Here is a 23769-nt window from a genome sequence, read left to right as displayed (position 1 = left end):
TAGTGCAAAATTTGTTCTGATGGACACAGTTCTTTAATCTCACATATATACTGTACATATAGAGGGGATTTGAGCTTATACCTTTGTTTGTACCTAACTAGGACAAAAAAAAGAAGATAATAAATACATCAATGAAGACAACAGTTCAATATGCAGTGGCTGTAAATTTCATGCAGGGGATGGAAATATACTAAAATAAAACTGCCAACATTTTCTTACATAATTCTATCATATATCAGAAACTGGAACACTGTGTACATTATGGTCCTTACTTGAAACAGTTGTAAAAAAGGGCTGGAAAAGACCAGAGGACAAGGAAAATCCTAAGACTGAAGTATATTAAACACAAGTACACTTTGTTGGCATGAAGTTCAGAACAGCAAAGTAAATTGTTTTGCATAAATATTCTTGCAATTGCTACTAAGTCAGTAATCAACATCCTGTACTGCTTTTACAAGGAAGTTTACATATCAATAAATCACACCATTAATTAAAAAAAATAACCCCAAAGGCTTTCTTATAATAGAGCTCACCTTTAAAATGGCATGATAGATGAACGATCCTATTTGCTCTTGTGTAAGTGAGTGATTGTTGACACGAGAATATAAGATCTGCATGAAAAATTGTTTAAAACCAGAAAATATAAAAATCTTCTATTGAAAAAAAAATAACCTTTTGTATAAATTACAGGACTAACACTGATTGAAAATCTTAAATGCTGTGGTGCTGGCCCTTTGGAATATTATTCCTCCAGATATTATACTGGCCCTGACTCTGTTAGCCTTTCACATGAACTTAAACTAATAAGTTTTGTCACTGGTCCTGAGATCTGGCAGTATGGTAGAGATTATGCAACGGTATATGGATCTCTCTTTTGTTGTTGTTTGTTTTTTTGCCTTAGCTATATATTATAAAAACATTAATAAAAATGGGCTACAAATCTAATATTGCACAATATATATATGTCATTTTCTCTCATGCCCAATACAACATTTATTCCATGCCTTATCCTCCCCCAAAACTTTAGTTACATCTATTTCTCATGGTGAATAGATGGCCAGAAGATGAAGAGATAATTATTATATAATGTAAAGTATATTAATATTAGGAGACTACCATTACTGATTGGTGGGTGATGGCAGCATAGCATTAAGGTTGAGTAAAGGGGTTTCAAATCAAGGGTTTCATTGATTGTGGGTCAATCCCTTAACCATCTGCAAAGTTTAAAACATTATACTTTATAGTAATACAAAGTGTAAATCACCACTGGCTCACAGTTTATTATAATCTTTTTACATATGGGATATATCTCAATAGTTGCGTGTATCATGCAACAATTGAAAAAGGCCAAAATCGCCTTGAAAACAACAGAGGATAGCAATGCAGATTATTCTTTATCATCAACTACAACACAAATTTTGCAATGATTTCCTTTAATAGTTCATCTATTTCTAAATTTTATTTTTATGTGGGGAGATTTACTTTTTTTAAGCAATTTGTCAAGTTTGGAACTATCCATTTATAAAACATGAACAATGTGCATGCCAACAAACTAACACATGTTCACAATCAATAAACTTACTTGCTTTGCATAATCATCTGGAATTCTTTCTGTTAGATCTAGATGTTTGTTTAGTTGTTTGATCAAGAAATACACAGAGTCACTGTTAGGGATATCAGTAATGGAAGAACAATCTGGCTCATTAAATTCTGTCTGCATGAGATCTTCTCCTGGATTGCCAAGTAATGAATGAATTCTAACAATCAAAGCACAGTAGAATAACCACATGATTCAGACTGCAGTATAATAATCCCAGACAACATAGCTAAATCCATGTGGGGAAACTAGCAGAGGCAGAACTTTTAATTACAAATAGTCAAGAGAGCAGTTTGACCTCTCTCATGAGGTCACATTATTAATGGCAAATTAAAAAAGATCATAAAATCTGTGTAATTATTAAGACAGCAGTTTCATAACTGATGAAGATTCATAATTTCACAACTGTTTATTTCATAGTGCAGTTTGGGCTTTGTAGCAATGTAGAGTTTTTATATTTTATGATTACATTAAGATGTTTTAAACTATGCAATATAAACTGCTTCAAGTACAACAGAAAAGCAGATAAAATGCATTATTTTTACCTTTGACCCCTGTTTTCTGGGTGCAGGATATAAGTTGGCAATTCCTCTGGGGAAGGGATAGCTGGATAAGTTTTTACACAATCTGATCTTTGAGGCCACATAATATTCTGCTTATCCTGATCAAAGAAAAACAATCATAAAGTAATTTTGTTAATTATCACATTTGGTGTTAGGTAAACCTTTTAGAATATGATATTAATATAACAGGGAGCAAAATTTTCCACTTAAATGTGGTCAATGACAATGATTCCAATTTATTTACATCAATTCCTAGCAGGCAAATGCTTTTCAAAGATCAAGCAGCAATTTACGAAGCTCTGAGCACCATTGTGGCTATAATTTTATTCTTATTTACATTACACATTACAGCAAATTTAAAATATCTGAACTGGAAAGGAAACCCAGACTAACTGAAGTCTAATTATTGTAATACGTAATTTATGCTCAAAATACTATGCATATTATAAAAAGCTTTCACGATGTCCAGACCAGAAGAAAAGTAACATTGCTTGTTGTATTATTTACCCTATAATCATCAGCTTCCAAACCCCATAATGAGAATACAGAATGGACCCAAGGGGAGGACTCCAAGGAATGGCTGAAGTCACTACTATTGACTTGAAGTTCAGAATTCACAGATGCCATTGTAGCAATCGAAGAATCACCACCAAACTGCAAACAGTAATATAGGAATGAAAATGAAGGATAGAACTGATACCTCAAGGACACTTTTTTAAAAAAACAAACTAACAAACAAACCATTCTTACAAAAATAATTTAACTAGATCCAATTTTGCTTGAAAATTCTGGAAAATTCATAAAACATCTAAACTAACAAATAATACATATGATTTTTGGGGTTGTTCTTGTATTAGCTTAAGATGCAAAGAAATGCCTTATGCACATATATCACTTGATTTTTACATTTCCTGAAATACTTGTTGAATGTAACAGAAACTGAAAGCAATACTTTATTTTTTTTTATTATTATACATATTCAAGGAGGGAACATATGTCTAGTAGAGGATTGTGGATCTAGGAACAGATAATCTTCTCCAACATTGCTTATTTCAATCAGGCAAAAAGAATTTGCTTCTGAAGCCCCAAGAAGGAGAGGAAGAGAAGTGCTAAAAAAAAGAAATGCTCACTCTTCTAGGCAATTGATAGCATTAAAGAATGGGGAATTTATTTATTTATTACTTACTTAAACTAATTATAGGGCATCACAATAAAATCTGAGTGATATACAACTCTCCAATCCATAATTTGGGGTTGAAATAATGATGGTGTGTAACTGTAAAACAGAACTGTTTTATTAAAAGTGATTTTTCTCTTTGTTTCAAAGCAATATTCAATAAATATTAATAGTATTTAATTTCTGTATTTCAAAAATGGATTGCTAGGAAGAAGTGGTGGATAAATGGAAATTTATTGAAGGCTTCAGATTGAGTATTATCTCTATAAAGTCAAGAGACAAGGAATGTGCTAGTATTTTACTTTTCTTTTCCAGAACTAAAAATATTGTGGGGAAAAAGAGAAGGAAGGAATATTATGTATGTTTGCTGCCTTGGGTTACTTTTAAAGTAATAAAGTGTATGGGTTTTTTTTTTTAAAAAAATCTAATAATAAAATAAAATAGGTAAAGTGCTTTTAGCTTGGAATCTGTTCTTTACTTAAGCTTCAAGAAAGATACAGTCTTAGAAAGAAAAATGCCTATCTTCACTTGTCATGGAACTGTAGAATCTCCATTTTTTCATGAGTTAAAGGCATGAGGCAATATATTTTTATAGAAAGTGGAAGTTTATGTCAGAAGACTCTCTGAAAAAGTCACTAGTTTCAAAAGGAATGATCAACATGCTTCATTTGGGCATAAAGAATTGAGAACTAGAAAAGATTATTTTCTCTAAGAGATTAAGTACACATTAAAGAATACTATAGAATAATTCCATCAGATTCATGTTTGTAGTGCTCAGGTATCAAGTAGAGGATGGAACTTAGAGTTCAAATAGAGTTTTGGGGAGCAGGTTAGACACGGCATTCCTAAATTTTGTTTAAAAGCCTTACTATTGGTAACTTCATGGAAAAAGATTAACCCCCTCCCCCCCATTTTTAGGCATCTCATGACTTTTGTTCACCTTTACAAATCATGGATCACACATACAAATTCAGTGTAAACAAACCTCAACATATTCAACATTTTCAAACATGTCAGCACGGTGATAACGGACTGGTTGGTCCCACTGGCAATGCAAGCTGTGCTGCTGATTGCCCAAACGACAAATCTGATGGTTTCCTGCAAGATATAAAAACATAGATGGATGGATGGATAGATAGATAGTTAAAGAATATTTAGAAATATCTGTTTGGCAACGGCTATAACGAGCTACAGGACAAAAGTCTTCAGCATAAGTTTAGATTTCTCTGGAATTCTAAATCATTCAGAGAGCTCCCATTTTGAAAGTTTATAGATATGACTTTAGAGAGATGCCTTCTGTACAATGTAATACCTATTTCAGAAGGAAGTCACAACTTAGAGGATGTTGCTACAAATAGTCCCTATGACCCTTCTGAGAATATAAGGACTTAATGCTTGAAATGAGATTCTGAAAGCCTTCATGTTTCTATGTTTATCTGAAAAGTAATGCTGACTTTGCTTAAATAAAACTGAACTTAACAATATGCATTTTTAAAAATCATGCTAACATTTATCTATGAAGTATTCTGCTCAATATGTATTTGAATACAGAATACAGAAACCTTGGTTTTCTTGAAACAGGAACGAATTGTTTATACAATGATGTGAGTGCATGTTTGAATGTTTCTTTATGAGAATTTATTTATATAAACAGATACCTAATTGTGCCTCTTTTGCCATCTGTGTTTCATGGATAATATTCCTCAGGATCTGCTCTTCCTGAATCAGTTTGTGCTTTTCTAAGATTTCCTGCTGCCTCAAATAATGGTCATGTTGCTTCTGATATTCCTTCAATTCATTTAATGTTCGCTGAAGTGATCTTGAAAAACAACAGAGAAAATTCCATTCAACTTGCTTTAAATTTAAATTAACTCTGGTACTAATTCTGATGTATTGTTTTACATTGTTGTTACTAGACCCAATTGTATATTACTTTTTAATTGCCTCAAAAATAACAATGTTAAAAGGAAAAGTAAACCAAGAAAAAAACAAGAATGAATTTTATTTTTTTTAAAAAAAATAAGGTTATATGTTATTTTAAATCACAATAAAAATATAACTGATACAAGAATAGTTAAATATGATGTAAGTGCAGAAAGCCACTAGTTTTCCTCGGATGACTATAGAATGAAGAAAGGCCTACCTATGTTGAGCTTCAAGTTTCTGCTCAAGCTTTTGCTGGCATAGGACAGCATGCTTCCTTTTAATTGCTTGCTCAAACCCTGGCTTGGCCTGTAAAGCATGATCATAACATAAAACTGAGTGGTTGTATTCCCCAAGCATCTGAAAAAAGATTGAGAAGGAAAAAGGGTTGTCAGCTGAAATAAAGTTATAATAAACAAATCAGTTCTGAAATTTCATCTATCATCTTGATTACTAATTTCACCATGTGAACTATACTGGAGATAAAATTATGGTTACTACATTATTAGTTCAGTAAGTTTTCTATTCCTCTTCCCTAATAGGATATAAATGATCTAACTTAAGACAGAATAATTGGTAAGAGTAAAACAATGCAATATGGTTATTCAAGAGAACTAAAATTAAAGTCTTATTTACTGCATATATGTTTCCTAAAGTATAATAGCTGGTGAAGACATCACTGTAATCCAGAGCAGCATGGACTACAATAGCTGCATCAGCAGAGAAATGTGCTCTGTGTAACACGTTTGCCAGATTTATCAGTGCAACATCTTTATTATGCCTGAAAGAGAAAAGACACAAATAATAATGATTATTTATGTTTTCTTTTTTTTCTAAATAGCTGACAGATTTCTAATTTATACAATAGAAGTAAAAAATAGTCTGAGATATGGAAAAATGCACTTCACTCAAATTTATAATGTTAACTATACACAAGGCTTGATAAACTGCTGGTCCAATCCAATATGAAGGATTTATTTCAAACTGCAAATTGTATCCAAAGAGTACCTTTAAGCACGTGGTTTGAAGAGCAGATATATTGTAGACAGAGCTACTAGTTTAACCTAATGCTAAAAAGTCAACCATTTAGCTAACATTTCCAATAAACAGCAGAATGAAAAATTAAGTACGAATGAATCTGTGGTATGTTTGCATAGCTACCTCTATCTGAATTATAATAATCATTTTAATAAAAAATTACCCTACTGGCAGAGTAAAGTTATATCATTTACGTTATAGCCTAGGAAAGAAACATTTTGAAGTTAGTAGGACTGCACTTTCAGCTGCATTGAAAGATAGTACTTTTGAGTAGATAGCATCTTGTGTAAGTACCATGGCATATACTTTATATTCAATAATTTGATTCAAAATAGCTATGTCATGTGTCTGACTAATGAAACACTTCAAAGAACTTTCAGGCATGGTTTAACCTAAAAAAGCCTTTATTAGTGTAGAGGCGTGTCAGCATGGCATGATGGATGCCAAGATCTGAATTTCGCTTCCTTTGCACATAATATTCCAGGCATTTCCCCTTCCCTATTTTGGGGTCATGAGTCACATCTTCCAATTACCTGGAGGGCAAAGATTCACTTCCATTCCCTTCCACGGGCTTTTCTCTCCTCCCTCATTCTCATCTGAATTAACTCTAAAAGTACCAGACAGTTCTGCATATTTTGTCAAAGCAAGAATATTCAATATTAGCAGCGTTGACAAGCTGATAGCGTTACTGTACATCAGAAGTAGCTAATAAAGAAACAATTGAGCCAAACATAGATTAAGTACTACTATTTAAATGGGTATGTATTCATTTATTAATTTATATTACACTTTTCCTCCAGGATCTTAATATTTATTTCCTCCAACTGAAACTGAACAAGGGAAAACAGTAATAGTGTACATAATTGCCGGAACCTTGGGTGAAAGTGGCCACGTCATACTGGAATTTAATATAATGGAAACACTTGCAACAGAAAACAATCCTACCAGTGTCTTGAACTTCAAAAGAGCTGACTTAAAGAAACTCAGAGAGAACCTAGGAAAGATCCCATGGATGAAAAATCTGAAGGGGAAAATAACCCAAGGAAAACTCTGAAAAATCTGATCATAAAAGCCCAGACCAGCACAATACCACTGAAAAAGAAAAACAAGAAATTCAAGAAGAAACCAGCATGGCTGCACAAAGATCTCTCTGACAAACTGAAAGACAAAAAGGCAAATACAAAAAATGGAAAGAGGGGCACAAAACTAAGGCCAATTATTAGCAGACAGCCAGAACATGCAAAGATGAAGTCAGGAAGGCAAAGGCTCAGAATGAACAAAGACTTGCAACAAAAATCAAGGATAATAAAAAAAGTTTCTTTCAACATATTAATAACAATAAAAAGTCAAGGAAACTGTAGGTCCACTAAAGAGAGAAGATGGCAAGGAAATAAGAGGCAACAGGGAGAAAGCAGAGTTGCTTAACTCATACTTTGCATCAGTCTTCACACAAAAAGAAACTATAGCCCAACATACCCCCCCCCCAAAAAAAACATCGCAAGAGACAAATTAGAAACAAAAATTAAAATAAGCAAGAAAATGATAAGAGAACATCTATCCGACCTTGACGAATATAAATCACCGGGGCCTGACAGATTACATCCCAGAGTTCTGAAGCAGCTAGCAGATGTTATCTCAGAACCATTGCACCACATTTTTCAAAAATCCTGGAGCACTGGGGAAGTACCTGAGGATAGGAAAAGAGCTGATGTGGTTTCCCATCTTCAAGAAAGGAAAAAAAATGGACCCAGGAAACTACAGACCAATCAGTTTAACATCAATACCTGGGAAGATCCTAGAAAAGATAATCAAAAAATAGATCTGCGAACAACTACAAGCAAACAAAGTTATAACTAGTAGCCAGCACAGGTTTGTTAAAAACAGATCATGCCAAACCAATCTTACTTCATTCTTTAACAAAGTGACTAAACTGAAAGACTAACGAAATAGTGTGGACGTAGTATACTTAAGACTTCCGTAACGCATTTGATAAAGTAGTTCACAACCTATTCCTTGGTAAGCTAGAAAAAGGTGGAATAGACAACATCACCAAATGGATCTGTAGCTGCCTAACAAACCATACTCAATGAGTAGTCCTCAATGACACTACATCTACATGGAGAGAAGTAAGCAGTTGAGTACCATCTTAGGCCCAGTACTTTTCAATATCTTCATCAATGACTTAGATGAGAGACTTGAAGGGGAACTCATCAAATTTGCAGATGACACCAAACTGGCAGGTGTAGCCAACACCTCAGAAGACAAACTCAGGATCCAAAAAGATCTTGCCAAGAAAGATCTAGGCAAGAAAAATCAAAAGTACAAGTACAGACTGGGCAAGACATGGCTTAAAAACAGTAACTGTGAGAGGGACCTTGGAGTGTTAGTGGATGATCACTTAACCACGAGCCAGCAATGTGCAGCACCAGGCAAAAAAGCCAATACAATCCTGGGTTGTATAAACAGAGGGGCAGAATCAAGATCAGGCGAGGTATTAGTACTGCTTTATAAAACCCTAGTGAGACCACGCCTGGAATACTGAGCCAATTTTGGTCACCATATCACAAAAAAGATGTTGAGAGTTTGGAAAAAAATCAAAAAAGAGCAACTAAGATGATCAAAGGCCTGGAGATAAAAACATATGAAGAATGGCTGGAGGACTTGGGTTTGGCTAGTCTAAAGAAAAGAAGAAATAGGGAAGACATGATAGCAGTATTCCAGTATTTGAGGGGCTGCCACAAAGAAGAGGGAGTCACGTTATTCACCAAAGCACCTGAGGGCAAGACAAGAAACAATGGTTGGAAACTGATCAAAGAGAGAAGCAACCTAGAATTAAGGAGAAACTTCCTGACAGTGAGGACAATTAACCAGAGGAACAGTTTGCCTCCAGAAATCATGGGCGCTCCATCACTGGAGATTTTTAAGAAGAGGCTAGATAGTCACTTGTCTGAGATGGTATAGGTTCTCCTGCTTGAGCAGGGGACTGGACTAGAAGACCTCCACGGTCCCTTCCAGCTCTATTCTATTCTAATTAGCCATCAGCCCTGAAATTCTCAGATTCCCCATTCATATTATATTTCAGAAATTAAATTACACCAAGGCCTCGTAATGATAAGTTAGTGCATAAAAGCCCATATCCTATAGCTGCATTTTCTTATCAACCCTAAGTGATATGAAAAGCACAGCCATTTAACTTAATTTACATATTATATGTTTATTATATTATGTTGCTAGTAAACCTATCTATCTTTATCTTCCTCATATGTATCTTACCTTGTAGAAAAATGGAGAGCTCGCATTGCACATTCTACTACTTGATATGGATCATTCTTTATTCTCCAATAGAAGGAAGCCATATTGTATAAAACCCAAGAAGATGAATTCTGTAAGAGGAATAATACATGTGGAAAGAAATGATGTTATTTTAAATGAATATGGCCCCAAACAGATTTAAAACATAATTTCATGTTTATAATCTTTATGTATATGACCATAACTTTGATGGGAATTATTTTTTTCCTCCAAATACTTTTCAGGTATTATACTGTTGTATTATGTTCTGCATCAGACCTTTTAAACAGAGTAAGGAAATTTTTGGAAGCTGCACTTTGTGAGGAGACTGACAACTGCAAACTGGAGGGAACTACATCACATACACCAATACATGTTAGGCTTTGGGGGAAGGACTTATTTTATAACTGGGCTATGCCTTCTTTAAATGTTATTGCATTCTCTTCATAAACTTCCCATCTCAAAATGATGGGAAACTGTACTGTCAATTTTCAGCAGTCATGGTTAGAAGAAGCAAATAAGGTTTCAGAAAGATGAATCAGGCCTCCAGCTGCCCTGGCCTGCAAAACTGCTTGATTTTGTTCTAGATGATGCTGATTTAGACAGGACAGCAAAAGTAGTGACTGTATCAATACCTTCAAGAGACCTTCGTATATGCGATGTCCTATCTCTTCTATACTTCTTCCTAATCTTCTTGATAGGTAATTCAATACAGGATCTTCTTTAGGTAACAAGGGTGCAGAAAGATTAACTCTTTCCTGAATACCCTAGATGAAAAGAGGAAAAGTATTAGCATTTGAATTCTTAAGGTGGTTTGCCTTTTTGAAAAAACAACCCACCAAATTTTATGTTCCCTTAAACCTAATTAGACTTTATGGCATAACTGTGCATATATAATATTTCTCAAGGTGTAATAGGTTTCATTTTGAGCTGCACAATTCTTACTAATAAAGTCATATTCTTTATAGAAAACCCAATAAACTAGGCAATACCATTGCTTCACCATATTTAGCTTCCCTGCCTGTATTCTAACAAAAGATATAATAGCTTTGAAAAGGTAACTATTATAATTTGGACAGCAAATTTATTCTAGTGGTTAAAGTTCTGGACTAGCAGGGAAACCTGAATTCTAGTACTAGCTAGGTGACCTTAGACCAATCGCTCTCTCTCAGCCCTAAGAAGGCAGTAGCAAACCACTTAAAAAAAAAAATACTGTTAAGCAAATACCATTAAGTCATTAAGTTAGGCAACTTCCAAGTCGCTGGTAGGCAGATAAGTTGCTGCTGCTGGGTTGGGATGGGAGTGAGGAGGTGCAGAGGAGAGTGCACAAGGAAGTGTGAAAGAGGCACTGCATGAAAGGGTGCATGATGGGGGTTAGGGTGGAGTGTACAAGAGGCACAGTGCAAGTCAGAAAGAGCATGCAGGGGTGCACGACTGGCCAGCATAGTATGAGTGCAGAGGGGCTGGAGGAGGGATTCAGGTGGGAGAGAGAAACCTAACCCAGCAACTTGCCATCTTCCCTATTGGGGAATACACGTGAGAAGCTGGCAGGGAATGTCACAAAGGGTGATCATGTGATCATGGGGCACTTCAAGTGTGAACCAGTTGCCAAGAGCCCAGATTGCAATCATGTGATTGTGGGGATGCTGCAATGGTTGGTACTCTGAGGAGCAGTTGTAACCATTGTTTGTTTAAAGTTGTCACAACTTCAGTTGCTGAATGAATGTTCATGGTTCGAGGCCTATCTATAGCTACTTTAAATGATGATTTGTAACTCTTCTCAAAAATATCATGAAAAGTACCCAGATGCAACCATTAATGCTGCATCTTGATAAACAATACATGGTTTTATCAAATAACTTTAAAAGCATTTTAAATATATTTACATTACAGTCTGCATTTGTTTAATACATTGGATCTTTGAAGCTTTTTAAACTGCTGCTTAAAAATAAGAGTTTATGGGGTAATTATTTTTATTATGCTTGAAAATTAGTTGCCTTGGTAGGGGTGAACTGGTCTGAAATGTAATTTAGAAATCTTTCAAATGATAGATGCAGTGCATGTCTACTCAGAAGTAAGGCGCACTCACTTTAACTAGTTTAAGTAGACATGACAGTCACGACAACAACTAGAAAATCTAGTTGTCCACATCAAATTATGATTTCTTTGCCAAAGTGGCAAAGATCTTAAAATATACAGATTTTAAAATATTCATACTCTCATACAGACGTTTGCATGCACCTTGCTGGAATTCAATTACTGAACTGAAATACTCATAGCAGAAATGAAATACAAGGCATAGAAAAAAAATGGAAAATAATAGCCCTGGCTTGATGTGCTAAATACCTAATGATATTAGGTAACTAAGTTCAGTCACATGGAACCATGATTCCAAGAAATCATGTTTCAAAGCAGAAAAATCTTAAAATGTAGGCTTATTATTCTATATGAATGCATTGCTTCTTCAATAATTCAGGAGGATATAAAGTTAACTGTGTTTATGCATAGGAGTTTTTACAAGCATACAAAAATCAAGACAAGATTGAAAATACAACACAATACAAAAAAATAGGTAAAATAGTTTTTTAAACAAAGAGAATTAAAGATCTGCAGCATCAAAACAATTGTGATTTCTGAATTCTCTTGTACTGGGCTAATAACACGACTGTAACTTCTCAATCTGCAGTATTTAAAATACTAATATAACCAATTACTTACTCGTAAATGCTGAAATGCATGAATGCTGTACGGTAGATCTAAAATTTTAGTACATTCTGGTTCTTCTAGGTCTAGAGGCAAAGGAGACTTTGTGTCTACATAATCTTCAAGACTAAAGCATAAGAACAAATAAATAAATAACAGAATTTTGGTGCAACAAAAAAATTACAAAATACTAATTAGGAAAAGCAATGTGGGAATCCTGCCAAAAATAACTCTACTAAAACATATTTTTCTATAGCGTGTCACTGTTCATTCTTCCATCTCCCAAAACAGCTGTAATTAACATGAAAACCAATTATCCAAGCAGCTTGTTACTAGCTAGGGATTGATTTAGATTCCTTCTAAATAACAGCTTTTTTACTTTTTTTTTTTAACACAATTAGCTTTCTTAGTACCTGATGTCTTTGCTCTCTAAGGTGATATATGTGCCATCATAGAGATCCAAATCCCCCAAGGGCACTTTTGCTTTAATACAGTCAGGATCTTCTTTATTATGCCTTTGTTCCAATCCTGTATCTCTGTCTTCATTCTCCTCTATATGGATCTTCTGAGCTACTAATTGTTTCTACAAAAACAAAACAAAACCCCCAAATAAAATAAAATGCATGGTTCAAAATACAAATATCACCAAAAATACATATTCATTTTCTATGAAAATGACATGGCAATTGTCTCTTGTTCCTTAACTTCAAGGTATATAGGGATAATGCACAGTGATATTACTAGGAGTTAGTGATCTGAAACTTACTTATCTGCCTATTTTATGAGGTTGGGAATGGTTAGGATTGTAAGAGTTAAAACGAAAGTATTAAGTCTTAGGTTCACTTTAATTTTTTTTTTTGAAGAAAAAAATTGCCAAAGATAATGCTGTTGAAAATTAAGATATTTTGCACCTAACCATACCATCAAAAACCAGCAATTGAATTGGCTTATTATTTTTTAAAAGTAATTTTCTGCTTATTTGATACATGTGCACAAGGAAGAACATTAAGGGTAAAAGTCATCACCCTTATTATACAACTACAGTTCAAAGAGTTCAGTTAAACTCTCAAAAAGGACATGTGTTAGCTTGGATGACCAAAGTAACATAGTAGTAAACGTACACTACTAAAAATGTAGAACTGAGGCTAAAACTTCCAGACTTAATATTTTTAAGACTACAAATTTATACTGACAAAGAAAATTATTGTTTCCTACTTTTGTTTGCCAAAAAGACAATTTTGAAAATAAAATCATTATACCAATCTCACCTCCAGCTCTTTGAGGTAGTTAACAGTTGTTTCTTGTCTCATTAATATTACTAAATCATGAGGATGTTTCAGATTCATTGGTGAGTCAACCTGCAATACAATCCAAAATAACTATTGTTACGATTTCTTCCTTCAAACTGTCTTTCTTGCATTCTTCTGAATAAACTAGCCTACTAAATCACACTGTAGCATCTTAAGAATGATGAACACATAGATCTGTATCAAAGGCTACCTATATCTGGATTGGATTTATATGCTTGGACTTCAGAACTTAGTTATTTAAGCTTATGTTTAAGCTTAAGGATGGTTCCTATTTGGCTGAAAAGATATGGTGAGTTCAATTTTGATACATTTTACATTTCTAGTTAGAAAATTAGTATTAAGCACAGTTCTGGACCTAACAAAGAATTGCAATTTACATAGCATTGACACTAGGAAACACACATTCCTTCTTCTTGTATCTTTTTGTCATTGTTATAAACTAGTAAAAATAGTAACTGAACAAATAAAATGCAAAATGGTGACTGGCATGTGCTGTTGTCTAGACAAGAGAAAAAAAAGTAAAATTCATATTCACAGATCTTTAGAGAATATTCTGGAAAGAGGGAAAATAATTTCGGGTAATGTAAACTATGGTATGATCAAATTTTCCCTAACTGACCTGTTATTTAAAAGCAAAGAAAATTCTACTGCATAAAAGAGAACACTATTCAATGGACATTGATAATAATAAAAAAAATACAAACATGTGAGAGGCTCATCTAAAACAGAGATTTAAAACACTTAAAATTAGATTACACTAATTTTTCCTCCCCCTACTCTCCCCCCCTTCGCAGTGATACTTTAGCGCCAAATGCAGCACTTATAATCAATAATAAAATGGAATCTATCTGTCACAAAAATGTGTAAGTTTCTGGTCACTGACTGGAACAAAAATATTTGTTCAGAAAGGAAACTGAACTCTTATTTGAATGTACTACAGAATAAAAGTACCATGCAAAATGTTTCAAATTAAAATATTTAGTGTTAGAAACATCCTGTTTCTCCAGATAGAAAAAAAGCCAGATATTTTTTTAATTTTAAGAGACGAAACAGGTGCATTAAAATTCTGCAGAGGTTCTGGCTCCTACTTACTGATTAATATCTTCCCAAAAGCCAGAACTTTGGGTCTACCCAGTCCAGAGGTGCTCAGAGAGCTGCAAAAATAGAGCTGCATACAGTTCCTTGGCTGCAGATTGTGCACCTTTATTACAAATATTCAGAGGTAAATTCCATTAAAAATAAAAAAAAATACTACAATGGATTCAAAAGCTTTAACTGTGTGAGAAATTAAATGTTCAGGAAGAATTAATTAACGGGTACACTTGACACAGAGAAAAAAAAGTTTAATTTCAGAAGCATCTAATTTCTGATTTTTTTTTAATGCCACTAAAAATTCTGCAAGTTTTGCATTTAAATTATGGTACATTGTTTTTTCCAAGTGATTAACACTTCAGAGACAGAACAATTTTTTTACCCAACAAGATTAAAAACGGAAGAAAAAAGTTTCCATCTCCAAATGAAAACATGGTTTGGGAACAAACAACACATGGATTAAATTTAAGTGAAGGGAATACAACTTCAGCTGCATCACCTTCTTACTCTTTTTTAACAAGTGAGCTGCCCAAGGTCCTGAAGAAACGGCGCAAAGGTCTTTTGGTAATGCATATTTAGAAGGGGAAACATTTCATGAGTATAAACTGACTGTTCACATGAAGAGACTCAACTACTTTAACATGATAGATAGTATAACTGAGGGAGAAAAGTATGAGAAAAGAAAAATTCAGCTATGGAACAAGGAACTGATATAGATTTCCACAGAGAACTAGGGAGGGAAACTAGTATGTGCTTCAAGAAGTTATCAGCATACTTTATTAGCACACTTTCAGCTAATCCAGGGGTGTCAAACCCACATCACGTGATGTGTTGCGACTTTTTTTGCTATTGCTGGCAATGGGGTGGGCAAGGTTTTGCTATGATGCATCTGGCCTGCGGGCTGGCAGTTTGACACCCCTGAGCTAATCCAACAGTCTCTCTCAAAATCATATATTTGTAGCATTAAAGAGGTATACATTTCATGTAACTTTTTTCCTAGATTTTCTTTTGTATAAATAAATCCATATTTTATTGAGTCTTCAGAATTTTGCACGCATTATCCTTACTCTCAATTCCATTTACATACTATAAATTATATAAAAAATAAGATTTCTTTTCCAAAGAGAAAATGTTGTATTAAATAGCAGTAACTTAGCCTTAAACTACAGTTGATACCTTTCAATGGATATTGGAGATTGTATTCACTGAAATTCAAAAACTTGTGCAAATACCTATTTTTCAAAAGAGCTATATATTGCAATATTATTTTTAAGGCATTTAGAATCCAGATAAAAACAGAATCGTTAGCTATTGAAATTATAGCAGTGATATTAGTATTTTCTTCTTAGGTAACTTTCACTTTTATATACGATGAAGAAATAAGTAGTTGCACAGCTTTAAAGGCTGCTCATTTTCTTACTACTTTAATTAACTCCATTGGTAGTACTGTAGCTATTTCTATGTCATATTAAGCTTATGATCTATTCCATGCTTAATTAGAACAAAAATCTAATTCAGGGTGTGTATAATTTAATACATTTAACTTTGTATTTTCAAAATACCACAAGTCCAATTCAGCCATATTCCTAACTGAATATTAAGACAAGGAAATAAAATAGAGCAAATAAAAAATTGAACGGTACCATACTAAATGGAGTACAAAACCCTTTCTTCCCTTAATAAAACAGTTTAAAGGATTAGGATTATAATAGTGTGATAACTATTGGAAAGCACCCTCTTTTTAAGACTATGTTGTGTACATGTTAAAAAAAAAACCCTGGACATCAGTATAAATTCAAATTATTAACAAATAATTTCTTCCATCCTGATTCTGGAAAAGGCCATCAGAAGATGCAAATATAAATCTAAATACTAAAAGACAATTTGGGGTATTTTTTGAAGTGCATCATTCTGCTGATTTTACATTTAAAGAAATTTTAGTATGTTTTTGAAAAGATCTAATCTTAATTAAAACTATAAATTACTGGATGCCTAGCATATCTCTAAGGACACACTTTAAGGGTAATCCTTATCTTATTAACTTTATCAATATTCTAAAAGATATATTAATCAAGTCAAGTGTTGCTTTCCCAACATATTACTCAAATTATAGTTAAATAATAGTATTTTTATTTTTTATTTTGCTTTCCTGACAGTATCATCCTGCTTTCAGCATGCTTTTATGTTCCTGAAAACAAGAAAAATGTGAATTCTTTTTCTACCTTAGATATGGAAGCCTAAGACTGGGTAAACTTGGGCGGGGCACTTTCTCTCAGTCCAACCTCTGCCTCACAGGTCTGTTCTTGTGGGAATATAACAGGAGGAAGCACCACTTATGTATGTTGTCGCTTTGAGTTATTCATATAAAATAAAGGCAGGATAAAATTAATCTTAAAAAATATGTAGTGTCTAATCATATTTTTTGAATTGTCTAATTAGGGTCTTCTGAGATCAGAAAACTGGCATCTACTTACCTGATCTATTTGACCAATCCCATATTCATGGACAAGTAAGTAGGAATGCATTTCCCATATCTCATATCGTCTCCCATTATTTCAGAGAAACCCAGAGAGACTGTAAGTTTAGAAAGATAACACCTAAGACCCTTGGGCTTGTAGAAGCCCAAGCAGGATAAATGTCTTGCAAATTGAAGAGAAATCTTCCTTTTCATAGCTGTTTCCTGTCTGTTGTCTGGAGAAATAAATGTGGTGTGAGTGTGTGCCATGTAGCTGCTTCTGTTATAGGATAAAGATTTCAGAAGAGAACTTAAAAAAAAAAGAGGTAGGTTGAAATATGATTTAATTTTTGTCAAGACAGAGTTTCAGATAAACCTTCATGAAGTCTTAGTTCTCGCTAAATCAAAAGTAATTCTTAAACAAACAAACAACAACAAAACACTCTATGCAGGAAACAGGACATGTACTGACTGCTTCAGAGGACAACATACAATCTGATCAGCAACTGCTGCTTGCAAACATCTCCTGAGAGAAGCCAACCTTCTTTCATCAACGAATGTTCCTTTGAAATTTGCAATAAGCCAGAAAAACTCTGAAGAAAGGTTTCAGAAACTTTTCCCTCAACTCCAGCAAGCCTTTGATCCTTATACTTACTAGTCAAATACAAAATAAAGCTCCACCCCTTTGGTTGGCCTTAACACCCTGAAGCCAACAGAGTCTGCCAACACATTTATTGTGGAGGAGACTGATGATTATGTTTTTCCTTACCAAGGTTCTTGAAGAACTGAAATCACTCAAGAGCTACAGTTCAATATTACTATAAAGCATTGTAGTCTCAGTCCAGAACAGTCAGGAAAAGTTATCTCAATGTTCTATAAGGCTGTGGGTACACTCTTTGGGCCCTTTTTATTATCTTTGGTCTAGATCCAGCCTGACAGACAACTTTTTGAATATTCTCTTCCATCTTCATATAAAATTTTATTTCTTCTTTTAAAGTTTTATTAGTTTATAATATACAATGGAAATACAAATGCAGATAGCGGAAAAGATGAGAAGGGAAAGCGAAATAGAGAAGTGAGGTAAGGGCGAAAAAAAAAGAAAAGGTATTGACTTCTGACTTGTGCAATAGAGTATCAACTTCAAATTTCAAATTCTGTTTCCAAACTGGACCATCCCTAGTTTTTATTTCAATTCTAAAGGAAGACGTGCCCCTGCCCTTTTTTTTTTTTAAAAAAAAAAGTGGATTGCACTTTGAGTTAATTTTCAAGTTAAAATTAATAGCATTTCTTGTATATTTGCCATTCTCTAAAAAATGCTTGAATGCTTTTATCCCATGTGCTTTAAAATGTCAGTAAAAATTCTTTTCACTGGAAGGTAACTTAAGTACAATGACTGGAGTTACTGATAAGCAAGTAGGAAAGCTGTGACCAAAATATAAATTAAATTTCTGACTTTCTATATTCAACCATGAATTTTAAAAGTAACTAAACTTTGCAAGTTTAAATATGCCACTCATTATATATAATTAAACATATTTCATCTATCCCAGTTTTTGAGTTCCAGAATTACTGAGCAATTATGGCTTTTGCTGAGAATTTTGGAAAATAGTCCACTAATGAACAGAAAGATTGGATTGAGAAAAGTTGCAGTGTAATATATAAAAGAAAACAATAACCAAAGATTTATAAGTCTAAAAAAAGAAAAGAAAAAGAAAAACAACTGAATTCAGTCATAAAAGGAACAGAAGAAAAACAGATAGATGAAAAATCTCTAATAATTTTATACAATAAGATATTTTGATAGCTTGCTGTGGGTGCTGAAAGAAAATGACTGCCATGGAAAAGCTTGTTGATTCACAAACTAAATGAAGCAATGAGCAAAACTGTTCCCTGTGACCTTGTCTGGCTTTGATAAAATTAAACAGGATTAGATTTGTACTATTTGGATGGAAAAGTCTAATAAAATACTAGATCTATTTCAAAAATTAAATCCTATAAAATATAATAGCATTATATCATTGTAAAGAAAATATATGTGCAGTTACTAGGAGCTGAGTTCAACTTAAGAGTGTTTACATTCACTCTCTAGCTCCCAGCTTATCCTTGTTATTATTCAGTGTAAGATGTGAGCACATTAGAAACAAACAATGAAATGCTACTATCTATCAATATTACAGAGAAGAGCAACAAAGATGATTAGGGGACTGGAGGCTAAAACATATATGGAACGGCTGCTGGAATTGGGTATGTCTAGTTTAATGAAGAGAAGGACGAGGAGGGACATGATAGCAGTGTTCCAATATCTCAAGGGCTGCCACAAAGAAGAGGGAGTCAAGCTATTTTTCAAAGCGCCTGAAGGCAGGACAAGAAGCAACGGGTGGAAACTAACCAAAGAGAGAAGCAACCTAGAACTAAAGAGAAACTTCCTGACAGTTAGAACAATTAACCAGTGGAACAACCTGCCTCCAGAAGTGGTGAATGCTCCAACACTGGAAATTTTTAAGAAGAGACTGGAAGAGCCGTTTGTCCAAAATGGTATAGGGTTTCCTGCCTGAGCAACTCCTCCCTTCCAACTTTATTATTATTATTATTATTATTATTATTATTATTATTATTATTATTATTATTATTATTATTATTATTATTATTACTATTATTATTATTATTATTATTATTATTATTATTATTGCCTTCTAATGCCTTTGCAATATAATTATAAATTTTATTTAAAATTAAATTCATCTGAATAGGGAACAGATGATGAATCCCCAAAGTGTCCATAAACCTAGTAATGCCTAGAAACACCACAATGAAAAACCTAGGTATGAGCACTCCTTCATTGGCCAATAATGATTGCCTCTGCTGGCAAACACTCAACCTGTGAAGAAGGGAGAAAAAGCTGTAATGCCATTACTTGTTATATTATATATCTAGTTATCTGCATCAGATAACTGTGGTGGCACAGTGGTTAGAATGCAATATTGCAGGCTATTTCTGCTGCCTGCCGGCTGTCTGCAATTTGGCGATTCAATTCTCACCTGTTCAAGGTTGACTCAGCCTTCCATCCTTCAAAGGTTGGTAAAATGAGGACCCAAACTGTTGGGGGCAATATGTTGACTCTGTAAACGGCTTAGAGAGGGCTGTAAAGTGGTATATAAATCTAAGTGCTATTGCTGTCAATGAAATACAATTATCCATGTGTATCATCATTTATATATTATCTAATAATTGCTTAATGAAATGCAATTTTAAAAATTTCATAAGAGGTAGATTTCTCCATAATGAATGATCAGTGTGTTTCGCTGTAAAAATAAAATATTCAGTGATCTGGACTAAATACTGGGTCCCTTGTATTTTCTCTTGCACAAACTGATTAATTAAGGCAACACTTTTTAAATGCATTTTTTCTTAAGGTGGGAGCTACCTAATATGAAATATGAATTAGACCACCAGCTATAACTCTATTAACTCAACAGCTAATTTATACTTTATAATTTAGGAACTGGAATAATTTGTTTATTCTTTTGTATTATTGGATCTGAGATAAGCCCCCTTCCCTCCAAAATAGGTAGTAGAGGGTGAGAAAATGGAAACATGGGAGAAAAAGAAATTTTTCATAATTATTGATCATAGGATTGGCCCATTACAAGACTAAATACATTTCTCATTTTTTTAAAAAAAACAACCTGCAGTACATGTGCAGTATGACAAAAAGAAACAGGGACGCTAGGGAATAAATATATGCTACAGATCATTCCCTGTTAAGGACTAAATGCCATTTGATGGTTATATCTGCACAATTATTGATTGAATTTATTTTAAAAATGACAAAGCAATCTAGTTTGGTGCAATTATAACGTAAACACCAAAGTGTATTGTTCTGTCCCTGCACAGCAAAATGGGACTTTGTACTCTTGAAACTCTTAAGATCTCCATCGTTTACTGAATGATAGGCACTAAACAGCAAATGGAATGAAAAAGGCAAACATAAAGCTGACGATGCTGTCCACTGAATTATATGAATGAAACAGTTAAAGGAGATCTGAGAAAATACAGTGCTCAACCTAATTACTGTAATGTATCAGATAGAAATTATTCTTGAATTTACAAGATTTTTAAGAAATAATGAATTAGAATGACTTTTGCAAAGAGATGTCATGCTTGTATTAGATTACATAGGCATCTGATTCATTGCAATGAAAACAGAAAGCAGCATTTGAAACTTTATTCTCCACCAACAGCTTTTCATTGCCATATACAGGCAGGAAAATAAGAGATGTAGACTTTGTGAAGAGTGCAGCTTTTCTCCAGGATAATTTATCATTAAAATGGAGGACAGTTGAGATTCGCTGAGAATATAGTAATGCTTAATTTACCCTCCCCTATCAGTTATTTTTTTATGTAAAAATAGTGTTTTAGTTAAGGCTTTCAAATAATAATAAATAATAAAACAGTACAGCAAACAATAAAAATGCATAATAAGCAAGCAGTAAAATTTCCTAGATGGTTTTTTTTCTTTCAATGTTAGCTTGCAATTTCTAAAGATTTGCTCTTGTTATTAGCTAGTCTAATTCAGCAAAAAAAGACTGAAAAACTCTGCAAAGATGTTATTTGAATGGGCAATAAAATGGCAGTTGTGGGTACCAAGTATACAAGAGTACCAAGGAAAAATACTTAGCTTTAGCATTTCTTCTTTTGAAAGCATTACCTCAAGAGAGAATGAAAAACAATTGAAACCAATCAAATCATTAGAAGACATGTTACACATAAAAGAAAATTATTCAGGGTTCGGAGTTTTCTAATATGGAAAACTTACAACATTTTTGGAACACATGAAATATGCATATAAAATGATGTCGTGTTTTCACTCCCTCTGTCCCCCGTATCTCAATGGCCAAACAGGATCTTCACGCGTACAGGCAACCTATCTCGGACAACCCTATGCAGGAGAAGAGATGCGCGTTGATTTCATCCTTCCCTCGCCTGTGAATTCACACTGGCCCGTGTGGGGAAAACACCGGACGCCGTACTTGGTGGTGGATCCAGCCAAACTGTTAACCGAAAAGCCAGGCAAGCCTTTCTTTTCGAAAACCGAAACGATGAAAATACCCTCCAGCGTAATTCGAATCGCAAAGGGAGAAAAGTTTCGGCTCGGAACTCTCTCCTCAGGTTCAGCCGTCCTTCTGAAAGGACAAGCCCTACCTACCTACCGGCAACTCTCGAGGGAAGCTGACCCGGCTATGCTTTTCCTACCTAGAAGCCCGCGCAAACCCTCGGCTCTTCCCGCCAGCCCGGGAAAAACTGAGGAAGGGGAGAAATATTTTCACAGGGACGTTCTTCGTGTCGACCTGAAAACCCCATCCTCACCTGCTGTTGGATCTTGCCGTCTTCGGTGACCACCCAGTGCGTGGTGGCGGCGCCTGGACGAGGCGCCAAGCCCAGCAGAAAATACAGGCCGAAGAACGAGCGCACGGAGGCGCACGCCAGCCTTCGGCCACTCCATCCGGACGCTCCTGCTGCCACCGCCATCTTCCACAACCTTAGCCTGCCCGCCTTACCCGGAACCGGAAGCACGTAACTCGCCATTTTGGAAACGAAAGTGCGTCTGAATCTACTGCTCTAGTAGTCTATCATAAGAGAGGGGTTTTTTTTTTGAAAAAAGGAAGAGTTCGAACAACGCGAAATTGGGGGAAGTGGACCTGTCTGTGTGTAGGTGTACACCATCTTTGACGTGGAAATGAAAAAGTGCGGCGCGAGGGCTCTGTATATCTTGTAGACTGGCGGTAGGAAGGCGACTCTTCCAATATTTTTTAACTCTATACGAGTAATTGGAGGCGGGGACAAGAATGTGGCAAAAGAGGGCGTTGCCTCCAGGGAGAAGGCGCGGCGTGTTGCTTGTTTTCGTCGCCCGTCCTCCGGTTCCACGTGCAGCTCGGCGGCAGCAGCAGCAGCCAATCCCGAGCTCTGTGGTGCTGTCAGCCGAACGAGGGCCACGCCTCTTTTGTTGGCGGAATGCAAGGGAAGTTACTCGGGCGTTGCACCTGTCCTACAGCGCTTGAAAACGCACCGTCACTGTTGTCTCAGCAGGGAGTTGGCCTCGTTTCGGACTGCAAGTGATTATTTGGACAGCTGCCTGAAAAAAACGCTAAAGGATTGTTTTGGAAACTGGAAGCCTGCCCAATTCCTGTTTTCAATTTTTGTGGAGGAATGTTTTTTTCCCCCCTTTCTACTTACTGCTTTGTATCCTGGTTGTTATCCAAGTTTTAATCGCTTTTGTTCAGATTTAAATAGAAATACTTTTCAGCGTATTTTTTTGTTTCTGATGTCCAGTTATATATTAGCGCTTGACCACAGGAGCCAACCAAAAACCCAGTTGAAGCGATATTGGTCCATCCGTGATACACTATTAACTAGCTCGTCAACTAAATTGTGTGAAGGAAACAATTAGTTGCTTCTACTTGTCAGTTAGAAATCCACGAATCTGCCAAGAATTAACTTTGTATTAAGGTACCGTTTTTCCTAGCTTTATTCAGAATAGAGCTGAGAAATGTATTATCCTAATAACAAAAGCAGAAACATCCAGACATGCTTGTTTCTGAATAAATTGTATTTTTACATGG

The 23769-nt window shown here is 34.8% G+C and overlaps 1 protein-coding gene across 1 annotated transcript in view; it reads right to left on the bottom strand.

The window, feature by feature from the left end:
* Positions 1-23736, bottom strand: part of TTC17 (tetratricopeptide repeat domain 17) — a 54306-nt gene extending 30570 nt beyond the window's left edge. The window contains exons 1-14 of the mRNA XM_039343320.1: positions 22517-23736; positions 13561-13650; positions 12706-12875; positions 12308-12419; positions 10225-10356; positions 9572-9681; positions 5897-6041; positions 5481-5620; positions 4996-5156; positions 4323-4435; positions 2668-2814; positions 2143-2258; positions 1583-1757; positions 534-611 (exon numbers count right to left, since the gene is read on the bottom strand). Of these exons, the coding sequence (XP_039199254.1) occupies positions 534-611; positions 1583-1757; positions 2143-2258; positions 2668-2814; positions 4323-4435; positions 4996-5156; positions 5481-5620; positions 5897-6041; positions 9572-9681; positions 10225-10356; positions 12308-12419; positions 12706-12875; positions 13561-13650; positions 22517-22735 (1908 nt within the window). The 5' untranslated portion in view covers positions 22736-23736. The remainder of the gene's footprint in view (positions 1-533; positions 612-1582; positions 1758-2142; positions 2259-2667; positions 2815-4322; positions 4436-4995; positions 5157-5480; positions 5621-5896; positions 6042-9571; positions 9682-10224; positions 10357-12307; positions 12420-12705; positions 12876-13560; positions 13651-22516) is intronic.
* Positions 23737-23769: the final 33 nt, after the last annotated feature.

The sequence above is a fragment of the Crotalus tigris genome, unplaced genomic scaffold (genome assembly GCF_016545835.1).
Source record: "Crotalus tigris isolate CLP2741 ecotype Arizona unplaced genomic scaffold, ASM1654583v1 scf7180000017841.2860490, whole genome shotgun sequence".
Taxonomy (NCBI): Eukaryota; Metazoa; Chordata; class Lepidosauria; order Squamata; family Viperidae; genus Crotalus; species Crotalus tigris.
This window is presented reverse-complemented; position numbering and strand designations above follow the sequence as displayed.